This window comes from Aedes aegypti, chromosome 1 (genome assembly GCF_002204515.2).
Source record: "Aedes aegypti strain LVP_AGWG chromosome 1, AaegL5.0 Primary Assembly, whole genome shotgun sequence".
NCBI classification, from domain to species: domain Eukaryota; kingdom Metazoa; phylum Arthropoda; class Insecta; order Diptera; family Culicidae; genus Aedes; species Aedes aegypti.
In genome coordinates, this window is record NC_035107.1 from 101,462,023 (window position 1) to 101,487,005 (window position 24,983).

Here is a 24,983-nt window from a genome sequence, read left to right on the forward strand (position 1 = left end):
ACCGCCGGGCCGTCAAAAAACTGCATGCAAAAGTGCATTACGAATATGATAGTGGTTTCCTCGGTTTCCTCCGGTCGGTGTGTATGAATCATCCTTCAATCCAAACATAAAACCTTTGCAAGGGAGAGAAGAGAAAGTTTAGTGTTTTGATCGCAGCGGATCAGGCAGAAAATAGTGCAAAACTTGATTGATTCGGAAATTGCGAATGTAATTTTTATTTTCGAAGGTTTTATTTATTAATTGCACTTGAGGAATCGGTAAGCTAAGTTGACTTTTGGACCATAAAGCTGATTGAGGTAAAGATAAATTTTCATAAGCAGGTTTCCACGGATCGATACAAAGTTTGGCTGAAATGTCAGTGAGAAAGGATCTCGTGACCGCCGAATCGGCCCAGATGGGAATTGTGGAACCCCAGGAGCGTCTGAAGCAGCTGGCTTCGCTGAGCAACAGCGTTGAAGTAGATCCAAATATTCCGATCACGAGATATTACCGGTCGGGCCTAGAAATGGTACGCATGGCCAATGTTTACCTGCAAGAGGGAAACATCGATGCTGCCTATATATTGTACATTAGGTTTATAACTTTGTTTGTGGAGAAAGTTCCGATCCACCCCGAGTACAAAACGGTTGCGGCCGATGTAAAAATGCAGAACAAGAAAAAATTGAAGGAAGTTTTTCCACTTACCGAAAAGCTAAAGCTGAAACTGAAGGCAAAGTACACCAAAGAATACCAGCAGTTTCTGGAAGCAAAGCGATTGGAGAAGGAACTCGAAGAGAAGCAATTACGAGAGGAAAAAGAACAACGAGCCAAAGCAGCGTCCATTACACCGCCTATTAACCTTCCGCAACCGAGTGCTCCTTCATTGCCCCCATCCATGCTCGTGGATCCAGATATGCTGGACCGTGTGCTCTATCCAAATGATTTCCCAACGGATCCCAACCGCTCGTCGTCGGGTACCGGTTTGCTACTGCCGGATACGAAACCATTCCCAAAGCCAGCATTCGACCGAACGCTTAAACCTTCGCCCACTTCGGTGCAGGCCGGAAGTCTCCGATCGGTGGTAGTCCCCACCAACACGATGGCCAAATTCCTTGCCCTGGCCTCGCACAACACGCTGAGCAATGTGGAAACCTGTGGCATCCTGGCGGGGCGACTGGCTCAAAATAAGCTCCTTATAACGCATGTCATCGTTCCTAAACAGCGCGGAACCTCGGACAGCTGCACGACGATGAACGAGGAGGACATCTTCAACTACCAGGATCAGCACAATCTGATCACGCTCGGGTGGATCCACACGCATCCCAGTCAGACGGCGTTTTTGTCTTCAGTGGATTTGCACACGCACTGTTCCTACCAGATGATGCTGGAGGAAGCGATCGCAATCGTATGTTCGCCCAAGTATCAAGAGTAAGTATTAAATCGTCTCGTAATCAATCGAATTGATATCGGGATTGTGATTTTGATCATGATCTGGAGCTTTTTTGTGTTCAGAATTGCAAAGTGCAATCGTACCAATTCGGTTTGACTAGCGTTCGTCGAAAATCGGTTGATCACCTTTGCTATCATGGGAAAGCAATATAATTCCGACGGATGGGAGAAGAGATATTCATGAATTTGTTTCCTATTATTTGGATACATGTGAGACGATAGTCCGGCAAACTTCTGTAGAAATCTAAATCAAAATTAGCTTAAAAAGGATCAAACTGTATTGCGAGTAGTGGTTCTTATTGAGCAGATTTTCTTAAGAAATGCGAAATGTGATTTCTTTGGGAGATTTCGAACGGAAGAGATACCGTCAAACGGGGCTTCTTTTGACATTATTTCCACATTATTCAACTTTGAGGATTTGTAACTCTTAGAATTATGGATAGATATTGATAATTCTTGCATATATTTAAGTTGTATATGTACGTAACAAATGTGCAAAATATGAGGCAAATCCATTAATAAATAACAGAAATGCTTGAATAGCGAAAAAAGTGTGTCCGTCAAGACAAAAAAGGGGCTACTTTGGACATTTTCACAATTTGATAATTAAATGATTTTTCCTTTTAAATTTCAAACTTATTCTATAGATTATCGTCCATTGTGATGTTATTGGACGTTTTTTCATTGATAAACATAATTTAGAAAATTGCAAAGCTCGCAACAATTATACATATATATTAAATTCCAGCGAAACATGCTATTCACTATTTTCAGTTTGCTGTACGAAACTAAAACTTTCAACTTCGTCTTGAATGGAATTATCAGTTACGAATGCTTGATTTTTAAGTTGACAAACAAACGATGGAACTACTAGCTACTGCGATAGTCATCAGAGGCGCGTCCACGTTCTGAGCCATGGGTAGGACACACTTTAACAAATATTTTGTGCACAGTGAAACAAAAAAAAATGTTAACCCTATGGAATCTTAGGCTGGAAATTGAAAATTACTAGGGTAAGGGATCTAATTTTCGACCCAGTGCTAATTTTCGACCCATTGATAGAACAAATGTTATTTAAACTACTATGTGAAATTTTCAAACATTATTAAATCACTGGAATATGCCATTGCTGTTATACCTGTCATGATCCATTAAAAATTTCATTTATATAACGAAGTTTTAATCCTAAATAGATAATTCCTGATATCCCTGTGTCTGAATCAGTCCTTTTTTCTTCCATCGATGAAAAATCGCAACATATTGAAAAGGCTTAAATCAGTATAAAAACTGATCGAAGTGATGCCTAATCGATAAAGTTTGATGAAGACAGATAAAATTTAAGCATATTGTATTTAATTGTGTGCATCTATAAGCGAAAATAAAGTTTCTTACGCGTTTGAAATTGTTCGAAAATTGAAACACCAGGTTTCAATTTTCGACCTGTCGAAAAAGCTTGCCATGATTTCAGCAGGTTTCGACCCTTCATCAAAAATAAACATCGATCATAATGGTGATTGTTCTTTCGTGGAGTTAAATTTCTTGCTTCAACGGTTTTTAACTAAAACGGTAAAAAATATACTCATCTTGCTTCAATTTAATCAAAATTATTTGAATTCACATATTATAGCACCCAGAAAAGTGCAGACAAGTACAGTACCGACCACAATGGAGGAGGAGGCAGAATTTGAGGTGTGAATATTCGGCAATCAGCGACGGCGATGGCTAGTGAAACGTGACTCAACGTTGGATCATGTCGAAGGGTTTCTTGATACTGCTGAAATGCCCAGCTATTTTAAAGACAATCATCCAAGTGAATTGATAGAACATAATAAATAAAATCGCGAAATTGTTAGAGAGGAGCGGAAGAAAAATGGTTCGAGCAAAATTTGAAGGGTAAAAAACAATGTACCGAAACGGCCTATCAAATAAAAGTCGAAGCCTAAAAAGCAGTCAAAATCGAGAGCCAGAAGAAGAATTTGAGTATTTTTCTTGAACTATTAAATAATGGAATTAAATAAATGTTTTAAACATAATGGCTTTACATGTTTCAATAACAATATCCCGTTGCTGTACTATATCCTATCGCAACAGTTGAATGTAATGTAGTATGTTCCACGTGAAAATACAGTCATACAGTTTGTACTTAAGGATCAAGAATCCATCATTCAATCATCAGCAATCATCAAAAATGCAAAAATGGGTGTTTCGTTCGAATTAAAAAAAAATTCTCAGAAAAATCTATCATCACAATCCAGATAGCAAGTGTAATGCAATGATCGATTTTCTTGAGCATTGTTTAAATTTTGAGCAAAATATACAGATTTTGTGAAGCTTTGTAAAACATGATTGGTCCTCTTAAATTATAATATCGTAGTCCACGACTTAATCACGCAAATCCACAAACTATTAGAAGAAACGTATTACATTCAACATCTTCAAGGGATGTGAAAGGGATACAAAACCAAAAATTTATGATATTCAGGAGCCTTCCTTAGTTCTATCAGATAATAACTGTTGAACTGCTTATCATAAAGTTCGTTAATGAAATGGGAAGCATACACTGTTTCCACTGGGATGTAATTCTAAAAAGAAAAATAATCGAAGAATATTCAATAATAAATTGATAATTTTCGCCCATATATTAATGTTTAAAACTTGCCACGTCTCCTTTACGCTCTGGAAAAGAAAAAAATAATCATTAATTCCCATTAGATAAGCACAAACTTGATATAAATTCAGTAATAAAGGTGTTTCCCGCATACAATATACCGATTATATTGTATCAATTGGTACAGGTCGAAAATTAGCACATGCATGGGTCGAAAAATAAAACAGTGGGTCGAAAAATAGCACAAAAAGATAAAGTAATTTATCTATAAAAATACAAAAAATACAATGACATATCATCTGATAGAAGTTATTCATGAACAAATAATATGTTTTGTTATTCGACTGCTAAATTTGAATATTAGTTGATGGTTTTTTACAAGCTTTTTAGGAGTTTTATACTCATATGCTGGTTTCATGGGTCGAAATATAGTGCTTTTACCCTATATTTGAGCTGTGAACCGTTTCACCAGTTCGTTGAACTTTTAGTTAAAATTTGACAGCTAGATAGTTATTTCCCCTCCGGTTAGAAATAACCCTGCTCTGAAGCATGGTTAAACTTGACAGCTCAAAAGTTATGTTCTGCTCCCGTGAATTTGAGAATAACTAATCATCTGTCAACTTCGTTCTGAAATAACTACTCGAATGTCAAAGCTCAAATGGGTCGACCGCGATGTTCAATTTAACCATTTGAGGGGAAAATAACTATCGAAATGTCAAATTTTAACTAATAGTTAAACAAACTGGTTAAACGGTTCACAGCCTTAGGTGTTTAGACGCAAATAGTGTCAGTCATTAATTTAAGACGAAGAAAGTATATCGTCTTTACATGGCACTATGGGCCAGGGACGCAATCTGGCGGGACATAATTAATAACTCGGTAACGAAGCGTTTCCGGTATTTGGTGTCTTCGGCAAAGTTTTTTGTAACAACGAGGACCATCTACTGACATAGTTCGTAAATCGTCCGCATAGGTGGCGCCACAATCTAACTTTTTACTGTGACGTTCTAGAGACTTCGCATGTTCGGCAAAGTTGTTCATTTTGATAAGATAAACAACTCTCTCGAAGACGTCAAAATTCCACAGCCTACTGTTTTCGAGTTATTGGCAAAATTAGAGAAAATTAGTGAAAAAACGATTTTTTTAACCGAATTTGACTTTTTTCCTAAGAATCATGTCATATAATATTTTTTGCTGATAAATGTATAACAAACGCAAGCTCTGGTGGAAAAATTTTAATAATACGACGCACAAAAATTAAGAAACTATGAAAAAACTTGAAAAATAGAGCATTTTTTGAACCTTAATATCTCCAAAAGCGCAAAAAATCGCAAGCTCAAATTTTCAGGCAACTTGATGAAACAGATGTCAAAATTCCAGAGAGGTATATTTTGGTGAAACTTTGCCGAAAACACCAAATACCGGAAACGCTTCGTTACCGAGTTATTAATTTTGTCCCGCCAGATTGCGTCCCTGGCCCATAGTGGCATGGTTGGTAGCTGTTGAGGACCTTAAAAATAGAAAATTATAGACCTTCTGTCTGAAAAAAAGAGACCTAAAAGGAATCAAATAGAGGCCAAAAATGACCGAATCAGGAGGAATCAGGAAAACAAAACGAAACCTCATAGGACCCATCAGATAAGAGTTTGATTCTCCATACCATCAGAGCACATATTTATTTAAGATCTAACACTATTTTCTTAAGAATTCCTCGTTACATTACAACAAGTATTGCTGCTCGTGTTGTGTATGTGTTTTTTTATGATCTTCTCTAAGATCAGAATTATTTCAGGTATGTTCAGATATTATTCCGGAAATTTATAAAGGCGTACATTTAGTAACTATTTCTCAAGGAATTTCTCCAAGAATTTCGTTTAGGATACCTCAAGAATTCAACCTGGATTTGCCCAAGAATTACCACAGAAAAAAAATTCTCCTGAAATGAAATTCTTTAACTTTTTTTAAGAAAGTTTTTAACCCCGCCAAGATTCTATCTAGTGATTCATACATCGTTTTCTCTGAGACATTCTAAGATTCCTGGGCAAAACATCTTCTAAAATTCATTCAAAATTTAACTTCCCCAGAAACACATCCAGAAATTTCAAGGGATTTCTTATGATTTGATATAACCAAGATGCCGTCTGCAATTGCTTTAGAGATGTCTTCTACACTAAGTTTTTCTAAAGTAAGTTTTAAAACTTTATTTTAAAAAATTCTTCCAGGAATGTCTCCAGAAAAATGCCAAGAAATTTGTTCAAAAATATGAATCCGTAGAGAATTTCTAAAGAAAATCTTAAAGTAACCTCTGATAAAACCTGTGTATGTTTTAAAGTCATCCTTATTCAGCAAGGATCTCTGTAAGAAATACTGCAGTTATGACGAAGTTTTAGTAGAATTTGTGCAGGAATTCTTGGAGGAACTATTGGAAAAAAAAATCTGTAATATTACCTGGTGTAAAAACTTAAATAAACTTTTAAAGATTGCTTGAGATTTTCTTTGAAGTTTTGAAGATTTTTTTGGAAAAGCTGCAGGAGTAATACTTGAATGAAATGCTGGAGAAATTCCTAGAAAAAAAATGTTTGAAGAACTCCGCAAAGAGTTTTGGATTTCTGGGAGGAAATGTGGATCAATAATTGAAGGAAACATGAACTATTTTTTTTAACTTTGAAATCAACCTTTGTGGATTTTCCGGATAAAATTATGTAGAAATCTATGGAAGATCTCCTAGAGTAACAACTGGAGAATTAGGTTGAAGGAATAGTGAAAATATATCAGTAGGATATTCTAGGATAGTATGGGGAAAAAATCAAAATAATACCTGAGTAAATTACTGGAAAAAGTAGCTTTGGAGTTCTCATGGATTTCCTAGAACAATTTCTGGAGAAATTCTCCTAAGCATCCTTTGAAAAATCGCTGGTAGTATTTCTGGAAGAATTAGTAGAAAAATCTCAAAAAAAAAAAAAATTGGATTCCTCTGAAAGACCTTGAAAATATTTTAAATAAAATCACTATGACAATTCCTGAAGCTTTTCCTCGGAAAATATGGAACGAAATTTTTGAAGAGCATGTTGAACGTGTTAAAGTTACTGGAGCCTGTACAACTTTGCATGAGGACAGCAAAAGTTCTGTTAATTTGTGTTGCAATGCTTTGATAGACTTTATCAAGAGTGATAGCCCATTTATAAATCGCTAACACCATCACTGCGACTGGTCTTAGTTTAATTCAGTACTTCTTCCAAATATTCTTCAAGAGTCTTTTGAAAATTCTCTATGGATATTCTAGAAACTTTTCAAGAATTACTTCCAGGAATGCTGACGGAAATTTGACTCAGAACATATACAGGGTTGGGCGTAGATTTTTTTTGGGAAACCATCTATTGATTGTTTCAGAAATGCTTCATCAATTTTTCTAATAGTCAAAGAAATTTCTTGTAACAATTCCTACAGTTAGTTTCCCATGATTTTCACTATAGATATTCTCAAACGTTCTTCACACGAGCCAGCACTTTTTGGGGGTCATGCACAAGCCATGTCACGCTTCACTAAATATGAGAAAACAATTAAAATCCATATAATGTCTTCCATTTTCAATCAGAATAAGTACGATGTTGATATATTGAACAGATGATAAATAGTTTAATTTATTTCTCAAACTTTCTGCTTGTTTTTTTTTTGTTGAATCGTGGGTAGGACAATCCATAGGCTGTCCTACCCAGGTATTTTTGTGCGTAGTACATGTCCTACCTGTCCTACCCACTTCCCGCGCCACTGATAGTCATTAATGTACAAAAACGGTCAAAAATGTAAAAAAAACTGTTTTTCCTACCCTTACTGTTATATGAACAATATGTAGAAGGATCACATTAATACCTGTAGCTAAAAAGTAATTTTCATTAAAACGCAATCGATGAAATAAATTTAAAAAACTTAATGCAAGATCGTAAAGAAGTAAAACTTTGCTTTTGCAATATGCTTTTAGCTTATTTGCAGTTTAGAGCTAGCTTAGGAGTAGTTTATTTTAGCAATTGAAGGATGCAATTGTTTTGTACTGCAAATTCATGTAAAATATGACGGAAATTTTTTTTTTTTTTTTTTTTTGAGATTTTGTTGTGAACTTGTTATTGGTACGTGTTGATATATGTGTGTTTTATGTCTATTCACTTTTCCTAATATTTATTTTATATTTTTATGTTGTAAAATAAACAAACCAAAACATTATAATAAAATAAAAGTCGTAAAAATAAGACCTTCGATCAATTATTTTATCATAACAACAATTTTAAGCAAAACAAATCACAAGATTTTTATGAAACATGATTATTTGATAGTTTTGTGATGCTCCCAATAACTTTCCACGACAAGGGAAAAATTCAAACAATGTTTGCATAGCCAATGTTTTATACCTTGTGAATATTTATTCGGACTTTTTTGAAATGTTTTCTTGTTTATCCTGTTATTGTTGATGTTGTTCCAAAAAAATTTCATGCGTAGAGGTAGACAGAGTTGCTTAATATCAATCATATCAGCTGATGGCTGATGGTCTAAAACTATCAATATCACTTGCGAGCTATCAATATCACTTTGATTTGACAACCAACAGCATACCTCGCATACATTGGTTAATAAAAGTGCTGAAAATTGCTCACTTTAATATTTACACTGCAAATATTTACAAAAGGTGAGTGTCCAAAGTAGCCCCAGGAATCAAAAGTCCGACGGTACAAACGCTTTTATAAAATGGTATACCATTCGCTGTTGCGAAAAAGAATGACACTCGATTAACACTACCGGTAAGAAGTACTGGATATCTATAGATGGGCTAATATTTCAAACGCAGTGTTGCTGCTGTTGCCAAGTTTGGCCAAATTTATTCGAACCTGTACTGCCGTTATACGCATAATTGTCCCATGTTACTTTTTGTGCATTTTGACTTTTTGTCATCAAACAGTTTATTTTTACGTATAGTTTTAGAAAACACTTACCAAAAATTAACTTTGTTCGGAATCTCAATGAAAAGCAAGCCAAGTCAATTTGTCCCATTGTTGAATTTCCACGCATAACTGTCCCACTACTGTATTTCTACGCATAACTGTCACACTATACAATTAGCTGCGCTGATCTTGAACGAAATATTCAGATGTCAGTTTTGAATTAGCTGGTGTTTATGAAAATCGTTTTTAACATCTTCTTACGTTAGCTTTAGATCCCATGTTGAACACAACCTATTTTATGTGTTTGTATTATGGGGATGCATTCATCATTCATGCGAGCCTGACGTCATATATGATTGAAAATTTCAATATCAAAATATTTTTTCCCATCCGTTTTCAATGAGTTTCAGTTGAATTTTCAGGGTCAATCACAAAATTCTACTAGTTTTTGGAACCACGGTCATCGCTTAGAAATTCACCGTAAGTTTGGATTCATCGTGAGGAGTACTGAAATAATCCCACTTGAAGAATCAGTAACCACTTTAATTTCGAGTCCATGGCTTGCGACAAATCAACTTTATGATTTAGCAAATCAAGTCTAAATAAAAACAGTTCGACCGTATTTGCACAGACAAACAGACGTAACACTTAGAACAAATCCCGATCAAAATCATAGTCACGAGGACATGTACGCCCAATGCTAAAATCGGTGTGTTTGGCGGTAGTGTGTAAACGTCAAACACGAACAAAAATGATGCGAGCGCTGCGGGTGGCGGATTGGCCACCTACCATATTTTTGATTCGACCGTTAAAAAGGTGATCGATGGACAGTGATGAGAGTGTGACGTCTGTTTGTCTGTGGTATTTGGATGACTTGGCCACATGCTGGGTTGTTCCGAATACCGGTTCACTGGTGGAAGTGGCCATTATATTGGCGAATCTGAAACCTGGCTTGCGACATATCAATTTTCATGAATTTGCAAATCAAATCTTAAGGTGGTCAAATGTATTTGAATGACTTGATCACATGTCGGATCGTTCAGCATTCCCGGTTCCCTGGAAGAAATGACCTCTAAACTGTCGGTTCTGAAACCTAGATGGAAACATCAAACTTGTCTTGTCAAACAAATTCTTGGATGACTTGATAACATGCCAGGTTGTTCCCCTGAGGAAGTGGCCATTATATTGGCGGTCCTGAGACCTATCTTGCGACATATTAAACTTGATGAAGTCAAGAAGAAGTCAAATTCAAGTCTAAAAAAAATAGTTCAAAAGGTTTTGGATAACCTGGCCACATACTGGGTTATTCCGGACAATTGGCTCTTCGGTGCAAATGGCAAATATGTTGGTAGTTCTAAAACTTAATTTGCGATGTATCAAATATCATGATTTTGCAAACAAAGTCCAAAAAATGTCAAATCGTGTAAAGATTTGTGTCGTGAACTTTGAGTTAAATATTTACTCCGCAGCATAACTTTGAATTCGCAGATGAGTTTCTGTCAAGGCTGCAGCTAGAAGAGTCGATATAGGAATTAATTACATCTTATAAACTCTCTAACTTACTCATCCTTTCTTTCTATCACTAACTCATACATTTTCTCATTATCACACATACAGAAAACTTTGTTTTTCATCCCGAACTATAAAATCGTATTTCTTCACTTTCCCACACGTGGCTCCGTTTGGCACATGTCACTTGAGCCTACATGAGGTGCCTTAACATAGTCTAGAGGATATACGTCCTCTACATTCGGTACAATCCATACGTAAAAACGGTCTTCTACAGCATTATGCTTAGCACATACAGTGAATCCACAATTAAGAATCACCCACAATTTATGAATCAGCTGCCTTTAAAGGACAAAATAACAGTAAAAAAATAGCACAAAACATCACGGAAACATTTTTGCTTATAATTTATTTTGAGTAAAATTGTTTACGTGATGTTTTGTGTTGATTTTTGTTATTATTTTGTCATTTAAAGTCAGCTGATTCATAAATTGTGGACGATTCTTAATTGTGGATCCACTGTATTTGGTCATCACTATCAGTGGGACTGTTATGCGTAGAAATTCACCAAAAACCCCGTATTTCTAGCCATAAGAGTCCCACTTTAAATTTTGTAGCTAAATTAACTTTATTCTCATAATACAAACTTGACTCTAATAAACACGCTATTCTTTACACTATTGCAAAGATTTTAATTTAATTTACCACACACCTGGTCAATACGAGGCCTAAATGTGTTAAAATCTTTAAATGCGTTTTTCTCGATTGCATATTTTGGAACATGGGACAATTATGCGTATAACGGCAGTGTAGCACGTAATACTTTCGAACATGAGCGTTCACTTCATAAATACTGGTAGCAGTGAGCTGTCAACTGATGTTGTACAGAGAGAAAAATCCATGTAAAATGCAACGTGAAATCATGCACATAAATGGAATGCCAGATTTGTCGCATATTTGCACTACCAGTCATGTTAAATTACAAATTTTACTGTTCACTTGAACTGTCGATGAAGTTAATATTTAAATATTTGTGGTTTCTCAAAATTTGTGTTTGTTTCGATGGCTAATCCAACTATTAGTAAGTACAAAACATGTATTTATTGCTTAATTTTGATTTGTCATTGTATTACAAAATGGCAACATAACATAAACATCAACTATTTTTACAATCAACTGATATATGACCAAAACTAGTCATATTTCAGTTGATAATACACAATTATAACATGTGTGTTGTGCTCGGGCGGTTTACTGCTATTGAAGGATATCTCGGAACCTAAACGAGATAGAAAATGTTTGCAAACGGCCTTTCTTAGCCGTGTGGTTAGAGCCCGCAGCTACAAAGCAAAGCCATGCTAAAGGCGTCAGGGTTCGATTCCCAGTCGGTCCAGGATCTTTTCGTAATGGAAATTTCCTTGACTTCCCTGGGCATATAGATTATCATCGTACCTGCCACACGATATACGAATGCGTAAATGGCAACTTTGGCAAAGAAAGCTCTCAGTCAATCCCTGTGGAAGTGCTCATTGAACACTAAACTGATAAGCAGGCTCTGTCCCAGTGCAGACATAATGCCAAGAAGAAGGATGTTGACGAATCAAATTTTTAATCCAAATCTCGGCGAACGTTACCAAGATTCTGTAAACATTTAGCGAACTTTACTGAGTTTTACTGAGATCAGACAAATGGTCAACGAGACCTCAGTTGTTCGTTTCTCTGCAATCCGTTTGCCGAGATCGATTTCCGAATTTAAGTGGGCCCACATAATTTAATTGTTAATCAAATCTATAATCTATTTGCTAAGATGATACAGAGTATGTGAATAAATGTAATTATGGTGCAAAGGCTTTGTTGGTCAAATGGTTGCCTCAACATAAATCGGGGTTACTTTCTCAGGGTGAAGTTAAAGAATATTAGCTTTTATGTACTATACGAAACCACTGCTTTGAAGATTCCATCTTGCAAGTTCTGCTTCATGTCGAGCACTCGACACTGAAGAAGTCTGTAAGTCACAGACGAAATAGATCTATCTGTCAAGATAAGCAACATATAAGAGTTTAAAGGTATTTGCTCCCCTTACGAGTGATTTTTAGTATTATTTTTCTTTTGCAAAAGTTAAGTGAAGTGTCCAATTAAAGGTTTTCTTAAACAAAATCAAATTACTTCTCCATAAATATAAAAAGTGTAGAGAATTTTTTTTTAATTTTAATTTTTTTTTTCAAATTTGTTTGTCGAATAACAAAGTAATAATAAATTATGTTATCACTGAGTTCAAGTTGATAAATAGATTTGCATCATCATATATTTTTGAATTTTATGTTCATCTATCGAGGAAAAATTTGGAAAGGTGAGTCTTTTGGGTTGAACTTTCACTTCAAATAATTTTACAAAATTTTGTATGATGAAAAGGCAACTTTGTTTAATAATATATGCTTTAAAAATGTTATGGGAAAGATGTGTGATAACATATTTTGTTATCAAACTCTTGTCAAAAGTTTCTGTCACGGATACAATGATAACAAATTTTGTTATCATTCAGTTGCCATTGATAACATAATCTCAAAATGATAACAGCGAGAATACAAGTTGTTATTATTTTGATATCATCCAGTTATCCAACTTTGCTCGGAATGCTCTGCATACTCTGAACAACTTTCTCGAAGACAGGAATTTTCTATCTCGTTTAGGTTCCGAGATATCCTTCAATAGCAGTAAACCGGAAGTGTTTACGTACACTAGCGCCACGTAGTGGATGAAATTTGAACTTCTATGGGTCTCTCGAGGAAGCTCGGCTCACTTTGAACAACTTACTCGAGGACAGGATTTTTTTCTCGTTTAGGTTCCGAGATATCCTTCAATAGCAGTAAACTGGAAGTGTTTATGTACACTAGCGCAACGCAGTAAACCGGAAGTGTTTATGCACACTATCGCCACGTATTGGAAGAATTTGGAACTTTGTTGGGTCCCTCGGGGAAGTTCAGTTCACTCTGAACAACTTTCTTGAAGACAGGATTTTTTTCTCTCGTTTAGGTTCCGAAATACCCTTCAATAGCAGTTAACAGGGAGTGTTTATGTACACTAGCGCCACGTAGTGGATGAATTTGGAACTATGCTAGGTCTCCCTGGGAAGCTAGGCTCACTTTGAACAACCTTCTCGAAGACAGGAATTTTATATCTCGTTTAGGTTCCGAGATATCCTTCAATATCGACAAACCGGAAGCGTTTACGTACACTAGCGCCGCGTAGTGGATGAATTTGGAACTATGCTGCGGGAAGCTTGGCTCACTTTGAACAATTTTCTCGAAGACAGGAATTTTCTATCTCGTTTAGGTTCCGAGATATCCTCAATAGCAGTAAACTGGAAGTGTTTATGTACACTAGCGCCACGTAGTGGATGAATTTGGTACTATGCTAGGTCTCTTGGGGAAGCTAGGCTCACTTTGAACAACCTTCTCGAAGACAGGAATTTTCTATCTCGTTTAGGTTCCGAAATATCATTCAATAGCAGTAAACCGGAAGTGTTTATGTACACTAGCGCCACGTAGTGGTGGAATTTGGTATCATTACATATACCATAAGGAAGCGAGCACTGCCCTGTACAACTCTCCCGAAGACAGAACCCATCTAGCTGGTCAAAATTTTGAAATATCCGGCCGCAAACCTAGTTCCGGAATAACCAACTTGCATGCAACGCTTGTATACAACCAGCAACCAGCTTGTAAGGTGGGCAAAAAATGTGGACGGTCTTGATCCGGCCAATTCTCAGCCATGGTGGCATAAAATTTCAATCGGTCTTCACTAAACGCATCCAGGAGAGTAAACGATTGCAATGGTGAAAAAATTAAATTATGAAAATTGATTGATTATCAGCTGAGATATCGTCGGGCGAAGGTTACCGTTCATATTTTTTGCCCATGTCGGTACTTAGCGTGTTAAAGAAGCCTCAATCCCTTGAAAATGAAGTGGGGTGTATTGCCCGTTTGGGCGCATTATACCAATTTACCCTAAAGGATCGCTAGTTTCCTCCTTTTCTAGCTACTCTTTGTTTTGTCGTTTTGAGTGTCCTTCTCTCCTTTCGTTCAGCTAGCGTGTTTGTGGGGGTGGTGCGCGCGCTCTAAAAAGGGTTTTGTACAATTTTTATCAATACAAGGTAGGTTGTGATAATTATCGCGATAAAGCCGATAAAGCTGGATCAGTGAAAATGATCGGATCGTCATTATTATGATCAACAATTATAACAGCTCACGAAATCTGTTTCTCGCAGGTAAAGGCGGCAACGAATTGTCGGGTTGCTTATTCAAATGACCATTTTTGTCTCATTTCCGAGATAATTTCATTCACTGATTCGAAAGGGATATCATTGATATCAAAAGTGTAATAAACCCTGTGGATTTTGTATTTGGGTAGATACTTCAAGTAGTAAAGTTAAGTGTTTATTTTCATACTACCCTATGTTTAATGCCATAAGCGGAAACGCCGCAGTTTTGGCGGTTTTGGTAAGGTAAATTTAACAGATGAGATGGGATAGACGCTGATGAAGTTTATTCAGGAGATATGGACCAATAGACCATTTCCGTCAGATCTAACCTCCAGTTTTTGTATTTTGCTTCGAAAGACAATCATTTTTAATGAATGTTAACGATTTCAGATTTTGTATATATGCACTCCTGATATTCTTACAAATGTTTGAAAACATGGATACTCACCATATTTGGAAAAATAATTCGAGATGCGGCACAGTTTGTTCAACCGTGGTGATTATGCAACAGTTTTTCGATTCCACACCTGCATTGCGATGCTTGTTTACGTTTGGAAACGTCAAATCAGTTACGCGCTCAAACTGACCGTGATTCCGGTCAGGGCGCCCCAAACAGGAGCGCCAACGAAACTAACCTGAAATTACTCAAACAAACGTTTTTGAACCAGGTTGGAACTGGCGCAACCCGTTCTGAATCACAGTTTTAACTCCAACCCGATTCAGGTTTAGGAAAATATATTTTCCTCCACGGATTCAAAATTCAAAACCACCCCCTAACAACTAATCTCTCATCCACCCAACAGTCACGGTACCGCTAGTTCAGGCAAATGCCTGAATCTATCTGTTGGATGTTGATCCGGAAGATTTCCGCCTTGAGACAGCAACAGCCGCGCAAGAAATTTTGAGCGGCTGCTGCTGCCTCTAGGCGGGAATCTTCCAACTTATTCAATCCTCGTCGGCACAAAACAGAGAGATCAGGCATCTGTCGACTACAATCCTTGCGCTACAGAACCGTGTAGTGTTCGCCGGGTGCGGTCATAACCGGCCGAAGCGGTGAAGGTGGTTTCCGCGGTGATTACGGAGACTTCAGGAACCGTGAAGGAAGGAGGGAGCAAAACCAGCGGAGCCCATTATGTTGAATGAAAATATTTGTGCCAATTTATTTATTTGGTTCTACATCTTCAACACTTATGGTTGCACAGATTGTGACTTAATCTAGATTCCTTATCCTACTAGCAAAAACATTTTTAGAGATATTCAGGTCAAATTTATCGGAAACATCATTAAATAATCTACAACTATCGTCAAAAGGGTCAAAAAAAGCGTATTGAGTGCGTCTAGTAGGAATCCACAAAACAGAACGATTACGAAGAGTGCGTACAGGAGCATAAAAACAAATATTACCTAACAAATAATTACAGTCAATACGATTCATAATCAGGTCAAACACGAATAATCTGCGCAATTTTTTCCTACGGTTCGCTAGCGTTTCTATGTCAATTAGTTGGCAACGGTCTTCATAGGCCGGTAATTCGATGGGATTGGACCACGGTAGACGACGTAACGCGTATCTAAGAAACGATTTCTGGACGCTCTCTATTCGATGGCACTGTTCGTTATGATACGGTGCCCAGACTTGGACAGCATATTCCAAAGTGCTACGCACTAAGGAGCAAAAAAGAGTTTTTAAAGCATACACGTCGTCGAAGGCAGCTGTGTTGCGCCGGATGAAACCCAATAGTGCATACGATTTGGCTGTGACGGTAGAGATATGCTCGTTAAACCTAACTTTAGAATCAATAACGACGCCAAGATCCCGAATTTTGTCAACACGTTCCAATTGTTCACTGTCGAGTCTGTACGGGAAGAAGAATGGAGAGCGCTGACGACTGTAGGATATCACCTTGCATTTCGAGATGTTCACTTGCATTCCATTCCTTAAGCACCAGTCCAAAACAATGTTCAGATCTTCCTGAAGAGCACAGCAGTCCAACGGTGACAATACGGTGCGGTAGATTTTTAAGTCATCCGCGAACATCAAACAATCACAGCGAAGAAGACTACAGATGTCGTTGACGAAAATTATAAAAATTAACGGGCCAAGGTGGCTGCCTTGTGGGACTCCGGAGGGAACGGAGAAGGTATCGGAAAATGCGTCGCTAATTTTTACGTAACTCTTACGATTAGTTAAGTACGATGACGTCCAGTTGATGATCCAGTCGGGCAAACCAATGTGCCGCATTTTCTCCACAGCTAACGTGTGGGGCACTTTATCGAAAGCTTTGGAGAAATCAATATAAACTGCGTCAACCTGCTGCCTCTTTTCGATCCTCTTCGTTAATTTGTTTGCAAATGTCATGAGATTTGTAGTCGTCGAACGGTTTTTCATGAATCCATGTTGACTATCAGATATCACATGTCGGACGGAGCGGTAAAGAACTTCATGAACCATTTTCTCAAGTACCTTACCCAAGCAGTTTAGTATTGAGATCGGCCGATAATTCTCGACATCGTGTATACTGCCACTTTTGTGAATTGGCGTAATAGATGCAATCTTCCTCGCTTCAGGAAAGATGCCGTCCAATAACGACTTGTTGAAAATAATCGATACTGGTAACGAGAGCGAGGATGCACACTTTTTGAAGAAAACGGGAGGAAGGCGATCCGGCCCAGCACCTTTCGTCGGGTCAACATCTGACAGCGCTGTATGGACATCGTTTGTTGATACTTCCAGGCGAGGTAGATGTACGGAGCTGTTAGAAGCAGTTTGAACGGCGTTGAATTGTTGGTTGCTATAAACGGTTGAAAAAAAGTCGGCAAAGAGATTTGCGGTATCTCGGAAACTGGACGCTTTACAGCTGCGGTAAACCATGTCCGACGGGACTCCCTGGCCGTGCTTCCTGCTTTTAACGAAAGACCAGAACGAAAAGGGGTCCTGCTTGAAGTCGGATTCCAGTCGTCTGATGTAATTCCGAAATGCGGTTGTTCGCAGCTCATCATACAGGTTTTCCATTCTCTGGAGAGACTGCTTATTATCTGCTGATCGGTGTTTGAAGTACTTTTTACGGAATTCTCGAAGCCTGTTTCGCATTGTCGTCAACTCCCGGTTCCACCAGGGGCATTTGTGATGAGTTCGCCAGATTTTTTTGAGGGGCACTAGTTCGGCTATGATGTTATTTATGGTTTCATAAAAACGAGAAACGGCAGTGTCAATATGGCAATCGGTTAGAAGGGATGACCAATCCACTCGAGCCAACGCATCGTTAAGCACTTCAACATCACATCTCTTAAAATCGTAGCAGAAAATATTGTCTTGTGTGTCAGTTACAGACGAAATGTCGCATTTCAGAACGAATGGTCTGTGATGCGCGTCGATCGGGAGTAATAAATTTGGCGGTTCCAAAAATTCAATTTTTTGGGTGTCAGATACAAATGACAAATCCAACAAACGCCCATTGCAGTTCGTAATATCGTTCACCTGAGAGAGTCCAGTGTCGAGAATCGATTGGGTTAGTGTGATCTCATGCTCAGAAGAGGCGTTGGCAGGTAGATAAGCGTTAAGATCATCGTCGAAATTCCAAGAGAGGTTTGGCAGGTTATAGTCACCAAGAACAACGACCATGTCGGTGTCGTTCGCGAGATCAAGCAAATACCGAACGCTGCGAGAGTGTTGTCGGCAAATCTCCGGATCACTATTTGGTCTAACATAAATACATCGACAGGTTAGCGAGACTTACTTTGACTGCAACTTGTTCCAGTTTACAGGCGTTCGGAACATCAACAAAACTACACTGCAAACTCTTTCGCACCCCAATCAGCACACCACCACCACGCGTTAGATTACTGGTGGAAGAGCTGCGGTCGCAACGGTACAGAGAGTAGTTTGAAGATAATTCTGCATTGGAGATATCATCACGAAGCCAAGTCTCGGTGAAGGCAATTATGTCATAATCGCACGAGCTCAGCGAGAGATGTAGAGCGTTCGTCTTTGTGCGTAGACCGCGAACGTTTTGATAGTACAGTGAAACCTCCATGAGTCGATATTGAAGGGACCATCGACTCATGGAAATATCGAGTCATGGAACAACAATCCTTTGGAAAGCTGCTTCTAGGGACCATCATAGTAACCATGAAATTTTGTTTTTAGTATGGTTCCATGAGTCGATATCGAGTCATGGAACATCGACTCATGGAGGTATCACTGTATACGGTTACGGGAATGGTGGCGTCATGAACTGATGGTATTTGAACGGGAATCACATCGATTGAATGGCTGTCGGGTTGTTCGTTTCCGGCTGAATCACCGGTGGTATCCAAAAAACCGGTTGTGTAGTACCAGCCGATTCGAACTCACGGAATTTGATACCAATCGGCCACGTTGTAGCAGACATTGCCTTCTCCTTCAAGTTGGATGGCATTCCGATTTTGAAAGAAATGAAGGTGAGCGATCGTATGTCCTTGTCCTTGGGAACCAACTTTGCAACGGTGAGTTCATTGGTACCCAAAGATTCCTGAGCAAGCTGCTTTATGTTCTCGTCAGGTACACTGGAATGAATCCCAGACAGGTAAAGCCGAAACTGCTCTTGACGAGGCTCAGCAATTACTGTCGGGACCACCGCGTTAGAAGACGAACTAGTGCCGCAAATTAGCTTAGCTGGGCGGCGATTATTTTCATCTTCGTTTTCAGCATCACGTGGGCGCTTTTTTCTGCTGGAGAATGGCAGTTGCAGCGGAATAGGGTTTAGAGGAGTCAGTGGAACGGAATCAATCATTTTTTTAAAACTCGAACGAATTTCGTTGCGAACCTCTGTTAATATGCTATCTCGAATGTCCGTTTTAAGAGCTTCAACTATGCAATCATTGGCTGCACTAATCGATGTCATTGCTTTCGTGAACCTTGAGTTTTTCAAAAAATTGCGACACGCATCGCACATCCACACCAAGTGTTGATGTGTTTTTATGGTCGGATACAGCTCAGATGGGATTTTAGAGCATCTGAGACAAAATTGCCCAGTGCAAAAACCGCCACATTTGATGATTTCACCAACCAGATCGTTCGCGCATTTTTCACAGACGGAAGGCATTTCGAATTATGCAACCAGTCTAGAAACAAAAACCATCTGGTCATGCCAGCTGATCTTAAATTCACCACAACGTGGTGGCTAAACCATAGGGGAAAAAGGGATCTGCATTTTTTCGAGGTGAAACAAATTGTAGGGGACCGAGGGGTGAACTAACGTGCCGCAAGTTTTTCATTGTTTTCTAATAGTTAAAGGCTCCAAAACCTATCGGTTCCTTAGCAAAGTTTGATAAGTAAATTGACAGAAAGCATATAAGCAAATAATTTTTTTCATGGAAATGGTCTATTGATACAGAGGCAGACAGCGAGTAAAAGCGCATAGGCTTTAGAGCCCGGACAGAAGGAAGAAATACCTGTGTTCCATCCTAAGAGAAAATACATTTGGACCTCTTGGAGTGGGCATTAACCTTCTTAGCTTCGCCACTCCCTACACTAATTCCCATTTGTCAAAAATAAAACGGTTAGTACGATTGTCACTAATGATAAGTTGCAAATATTAGTACTGACAAGAAAATAGCAGCAGAAACATTCATTATTGGCTATGCAAGCACTACAATAGAATAGAATAAAATATACATTAGTGCCAAGTAATGCCACAGTGTTGATGCGGAGAGGGCTTAATAAGTTACCTTCAATGATTCATCAAAAAAGTCGCTCTTCATTGTTATAACATTCTCTGAAAAAGTTGTTTAATATTCTAAAGGAATCCCTCCCATTTCCTTAGTTTAGATTATTTGAAAAAATTGTCCAGATTTTATTAACAAGATGTAAGTACAGAAGTTTTAAAAAACTTCAGCCCTAAACCCACCTGGGATTATGTGGAAGGCCTGTTCCGGATTTTTCGAGATAGTTATACCTTGTATTCAGTGAACATCCTGTAGAATATTATTTAAATACAGTACTCAAAAATTCACGACAATCCTGCTCAAAGTTATATGAAAATCCGGTTTCCGAAAGATCAATTTTAAATTGTTCTTGTTTAGCTTTCTGAAGATATCTTTCAGTTTTGTATTTAATTTATGCTTAGCTCCTGTGTAAATTTCTTAAATTTGTGTTAGTATCCAGCCTGTGATTAAGTTACGCGTGTATTTGACAAATTTGACTATAAAGCATTTTTTTTATTATTAGAACTTCAGTTTTGATTATTGAACGTCATGGAAACTTCTAATGATCTGTTTGACATTACTCTGATTATTGAACAATCAATTTTTCTTAATATGAAGCTCAAATCCAATACTATCGACTATATTTATACCAACCTATTCGTATGCTTGTTAAAACTTCCAAAAAGAGTTCTTAAAGATCTAGCTACCTCAACATACTTCTATGCAAAATTTTGAAATTATTGTTGTGAATCCATCAAAATACCCATCCTGGTAATCTTGATATAGTAAAAAAAAACAATTTTTGTTATAATCGATTCAGGAGTTGATTAATTTTTCCATGATAAGGTATGCAGAAGAATTACGCTTGAAATTGTGATTCAAGATAGGTTCTTTTTATTATGTCTTGTCCATTTTTTTTATTGCGTCATGCATTTTGGCGCCTCATAAAGACTGGCGCCCTTGGCGTGGGCATGCGCAGGCGCAGATTATGACACTGTGTACATCCCCTCCTTGTATCCTTGTGAACATCTTGATAATGGCAATTTTCCATTGCTTTATTTCTAGAACTGGCTTTTTCTGTTTGACGCCCAACTACGGACTAGACTACATTTCGCAGTGTCGACTGACGGGATTCCATCCTCATCCTAAAGATCCTCCATTGTTCATGGTAAGTGAGTCATTTGTGTTTAGGTAAGGTACCGCGGGGAAAGTGGGTAAACGGGGTAAGAGAAAATAATTTGCATATTTTACTAAATATGTGAATTAACGTTTTAAGCTCATGCGTAAACCTTCGAGTCCATTCAGAACATTACGATAGGTAAGAGATTCCTGAGATTGTTCAACCATTATTGCATAATAAAGCGAAAGATTGTTAACCTGCTAAATACAACTCGGTAACGAGGTGGCCGCGTGCAATCTTATTTTAATATTTTCAGCGGAAAAAAGTTGCGGAAAATAATTTTCTGTACCACTTCTAAGTTGTCCCCTCTGACAGTTTTAAGCTGCAATGAAAAAAGTTTTAGAATTATTTGACATAGACCTAAAAATAAATAAATTGAAACACAGTCAATTTTCTAGTCACGTGGGGCAAGTGAAAAGTTTCTCATTAGAGATTGAATTTATGTTTTCTCTTCAGGTAGCTATAAGTATGTAAGGTGCGCAATTATCATAGAATACCAGAACGTGCTGAAAATTCAAGGAACACTATATTCAAAGCGTTAAAAGCTATTATCACAGACAAACAGACGAAACAGCTAGAACAATTATCAATTTAAAACATAGTCACGTGAACATTTACGCCCAATGCTTAAAATATTCCATTTGGCCAACCGCGAACTAGATGGCGGTAGTGAGCAAACGTCAAACTCGAACAAAGGCGATGCGGGCGCCACGGGTGGTCCGTCGGCCAACTACCAAATATTAGAATTGGGTGCTATTCTGCTGTGCGATGAAAATAATTAGAGTGTTACGTCTGTTTGTCTGTGCTATTATCATGGCATTTCTCTAAAAAAAAATAAAATATTACGATATTAATATGTGTACTACGGACAGCCGATTAAAAGGAAGATGTTGATTGAAAAGTTCCAATATAAGAGAACGCACGGAAATCTCGTGGAATGTCTATGTAAAGCTAGTTCAAAACATAAAATATGGGGTATAGGTCTATCCACATAAGAAAGTTTCGAAATACTTTATTGGAGGATTCCGTCTGATTTCTCCCGAAGAGTTATCTGACATCAAATCCGATTTTCATAAAAACGAATAATGAGCTGTGAAAATTCTACAGAGCAGAAATGCAATTGCTGTCCCATGATGTAAGAATTACCATTGGAAATGTTGCAGTTATAATGTTGTCGAATCATGTCAACAAACATAACAGAACAGAAGAAACTTCAAGTAACAAGAATAAAGTGTTCGTTGTTTACATGTTATTTATATTTGGTGGGAGTCAAGCTAAAACTTGAACTTGAAGAATCCCACCTTTGCGGAATCCATTACCCACTTGCCCCACGGTACCTTATTCAACTATTGATGAAAAAAATCAGCATTATCATCTTCGCAAATTCCAGTCTAAGCAAAACTACAAATAGTACATTTTACGAGACATTTAGAAATAGTTGATCGTTCATTTTATGAATGAAATTTTTACATGAGGAGGTGTCATAGCGTATGAAAGTAACAGCAATTTCAAAAATGTTACAGGACTAATAGCAGGTTTCTTTTAAGAAGGTTTTATAAAGTCTCTATTTTTAATGAAAGGTATTTAAAGATTTTTTCAACTAAAATGGTCTCTAGGAGCACTTGTCTCCTCGTAGTGAATCCTAGTTCAAAATTTTAGAGGCTGCAGACTATCATCAGAAACTCTTAAGCGATTATTAAACTATAGTAATAATCTATATAAATAAAAATGGAATGGTGTTTATATGTCACGAAATGGCTTGATAACGGGCTATTAGATTTTGAAAATTCTTCCTTACGTATGTTCCCAAAGTGTTCCGACGTGTTTGCGTATATAAAAAGTACAGGATAATGCACGGGAAAGTCAAGAAAAACGGAGGTGAACGGAACTGCCATTTTGTACGGGACGTTTCATGGCGTTTTTCAACAGCCTACTTGATGGCAAGACAAAGTTTGCCGGGACCACTAGTAATAATAATAAAACTTTCACTGATTCTTCTCAGATTCTTCGAATGCTTCTAGTAATTTTTGCAGAAATTTCTCCAAAAATACTTTTAGGAGCTCGCTTAGGCATCCCTCCAAAAAATCTTCCCACCAATTCTCTCAAGAATTCGTCCATAAATGTATCCTAATTCTCAGACGGTATCCACAAATTACTTAACGCTCTAGGGGGAGGGGGAGTAGGCTCAAGCGTTACGCCTCATACAAAAATTTTGAATTTTGTATACAAAAAGCGTTACGGAGGGGGGACGCTGCCTCTGACCGATTTCTCTCTAGCAGATCTTCCTAAGGGGTCTTTCTTAGCCTTGAAGCTGTCTACCACGCGATATATGAATGTTTTCGGATAATTTGATTTAGTGATTTTCTCAAGAAACTGTAAAATTGAACTTGAGTAGCAAAAAGCGAAACTTGTGTTTTGGATCATGCGAATTTGACTGTCGACTTGACACTGTTTCTATCTCTGATTTCTCACTTATCTTTTTTCGTACTTAACGAAAACCAGGAAGCACTGCACATCGCGTTGGAGGATAGCGCCAAAATTGAAGTGGTTGACTTGCGGTAAACTTGGATCGTGGACCGAGATAATAGAACCTAAATAAATTGACACAAAGCAAAACATTCACATAAGGTAGGTATGCTAGATGGTTAGTGTCCGATAGTGTGTAGAATGAAACCTGACGGATTGTGTGTGATAGGCTTTATTTAACAAATTGTTTGCGTCGTCTTGAGAAAAAATATATTTTCATCTGTTTTGAGTTTAGATGAAAGGATTCTATTTATAGATACGTGTTTTCATATTGTAGCTTCAGAAGGCAGATAACTATAATGCACAGTAAGGACGTATTGTTTGTTTGGACAATGAAATATAAATGTGTGTAGCATCTTTTCGATTTATATAGTGCTTTTAAAAAATATTCAATTCACACGGTATATAATTAGATTTCAAGGTATTTATGAAGTTTTTTTTAGTATTCAACTGTTCTAAATAGCCCAGCATTATTTTCTGATAGACGATATCGTTGCAATAGTTTTTGGACGTGCTTGGTTAGATACAGGCAAAGACTGTGCATTCAAATCCTAATGCCTGAAGGAGGCAAAATTATTACTCAACAATAAATTTTGTTCGGAAAATATAGGCGTAGAACTTATTTCTGATGACATTTATTCTAAACATTACTCCAGAAACTCTCAGATAGAAATGTTCATGCTTATGTCGCCGCAGGTAATTTCAATTCCGTCTCTTCGTCAACGGAAAATGACCAGAAACTGTACTTACTTCTAGTAACATATCTCCGTCTGTTGCCGGTTGATAACTCTAATTTGCGTGCCTCTCACTCCTCGCGCTGTGTTATCCAATTTGAGCGTGCGATCTGCTCTCCAG

At 37.7% G+C, this 24,983-nt stretch overlaps 1 protein-coding gene across 2 annotated transcripts; it reads left to right on the forward strand.

Annotated features, from left to right (window-relative positions):
- On the forward strand, window positions 1-24,746 carry LOC5567934 (STAM-binding protein). 2 transcript variants are annotated; one of them, XM_021843889.1, is made up of 4 exons: window positions 1-257; window positions 318-1,407; window positions 21,488-21,590; window positions 24,105-24,735. In XM_021843889.1, the coding sequence occupies exons 2-4, from the start codon at window positions 353-355 to the stop codon at window positions 24,162-24,164; spliced, it is 1,218 nt and encodes a 405-aa protein (XP_021699581.1). In that variant the 5' UTR covers window positions 1-257; window positions 318-352; the 3' UTR covers window positions 24,165-24,735. The 2 variants fall into 2 exon arrangements, with proteins under 2 accessions (XP_021699581.1, XP_021699590.1); XM_021843898.1 differs by having other exon boundaries at window positions 2-257; window positions 321-1,407; window positions 24,105-24,746.
- The last annotated feature ends 237 nt before the right edge of the window (window positions 24,747-24,983 follow it).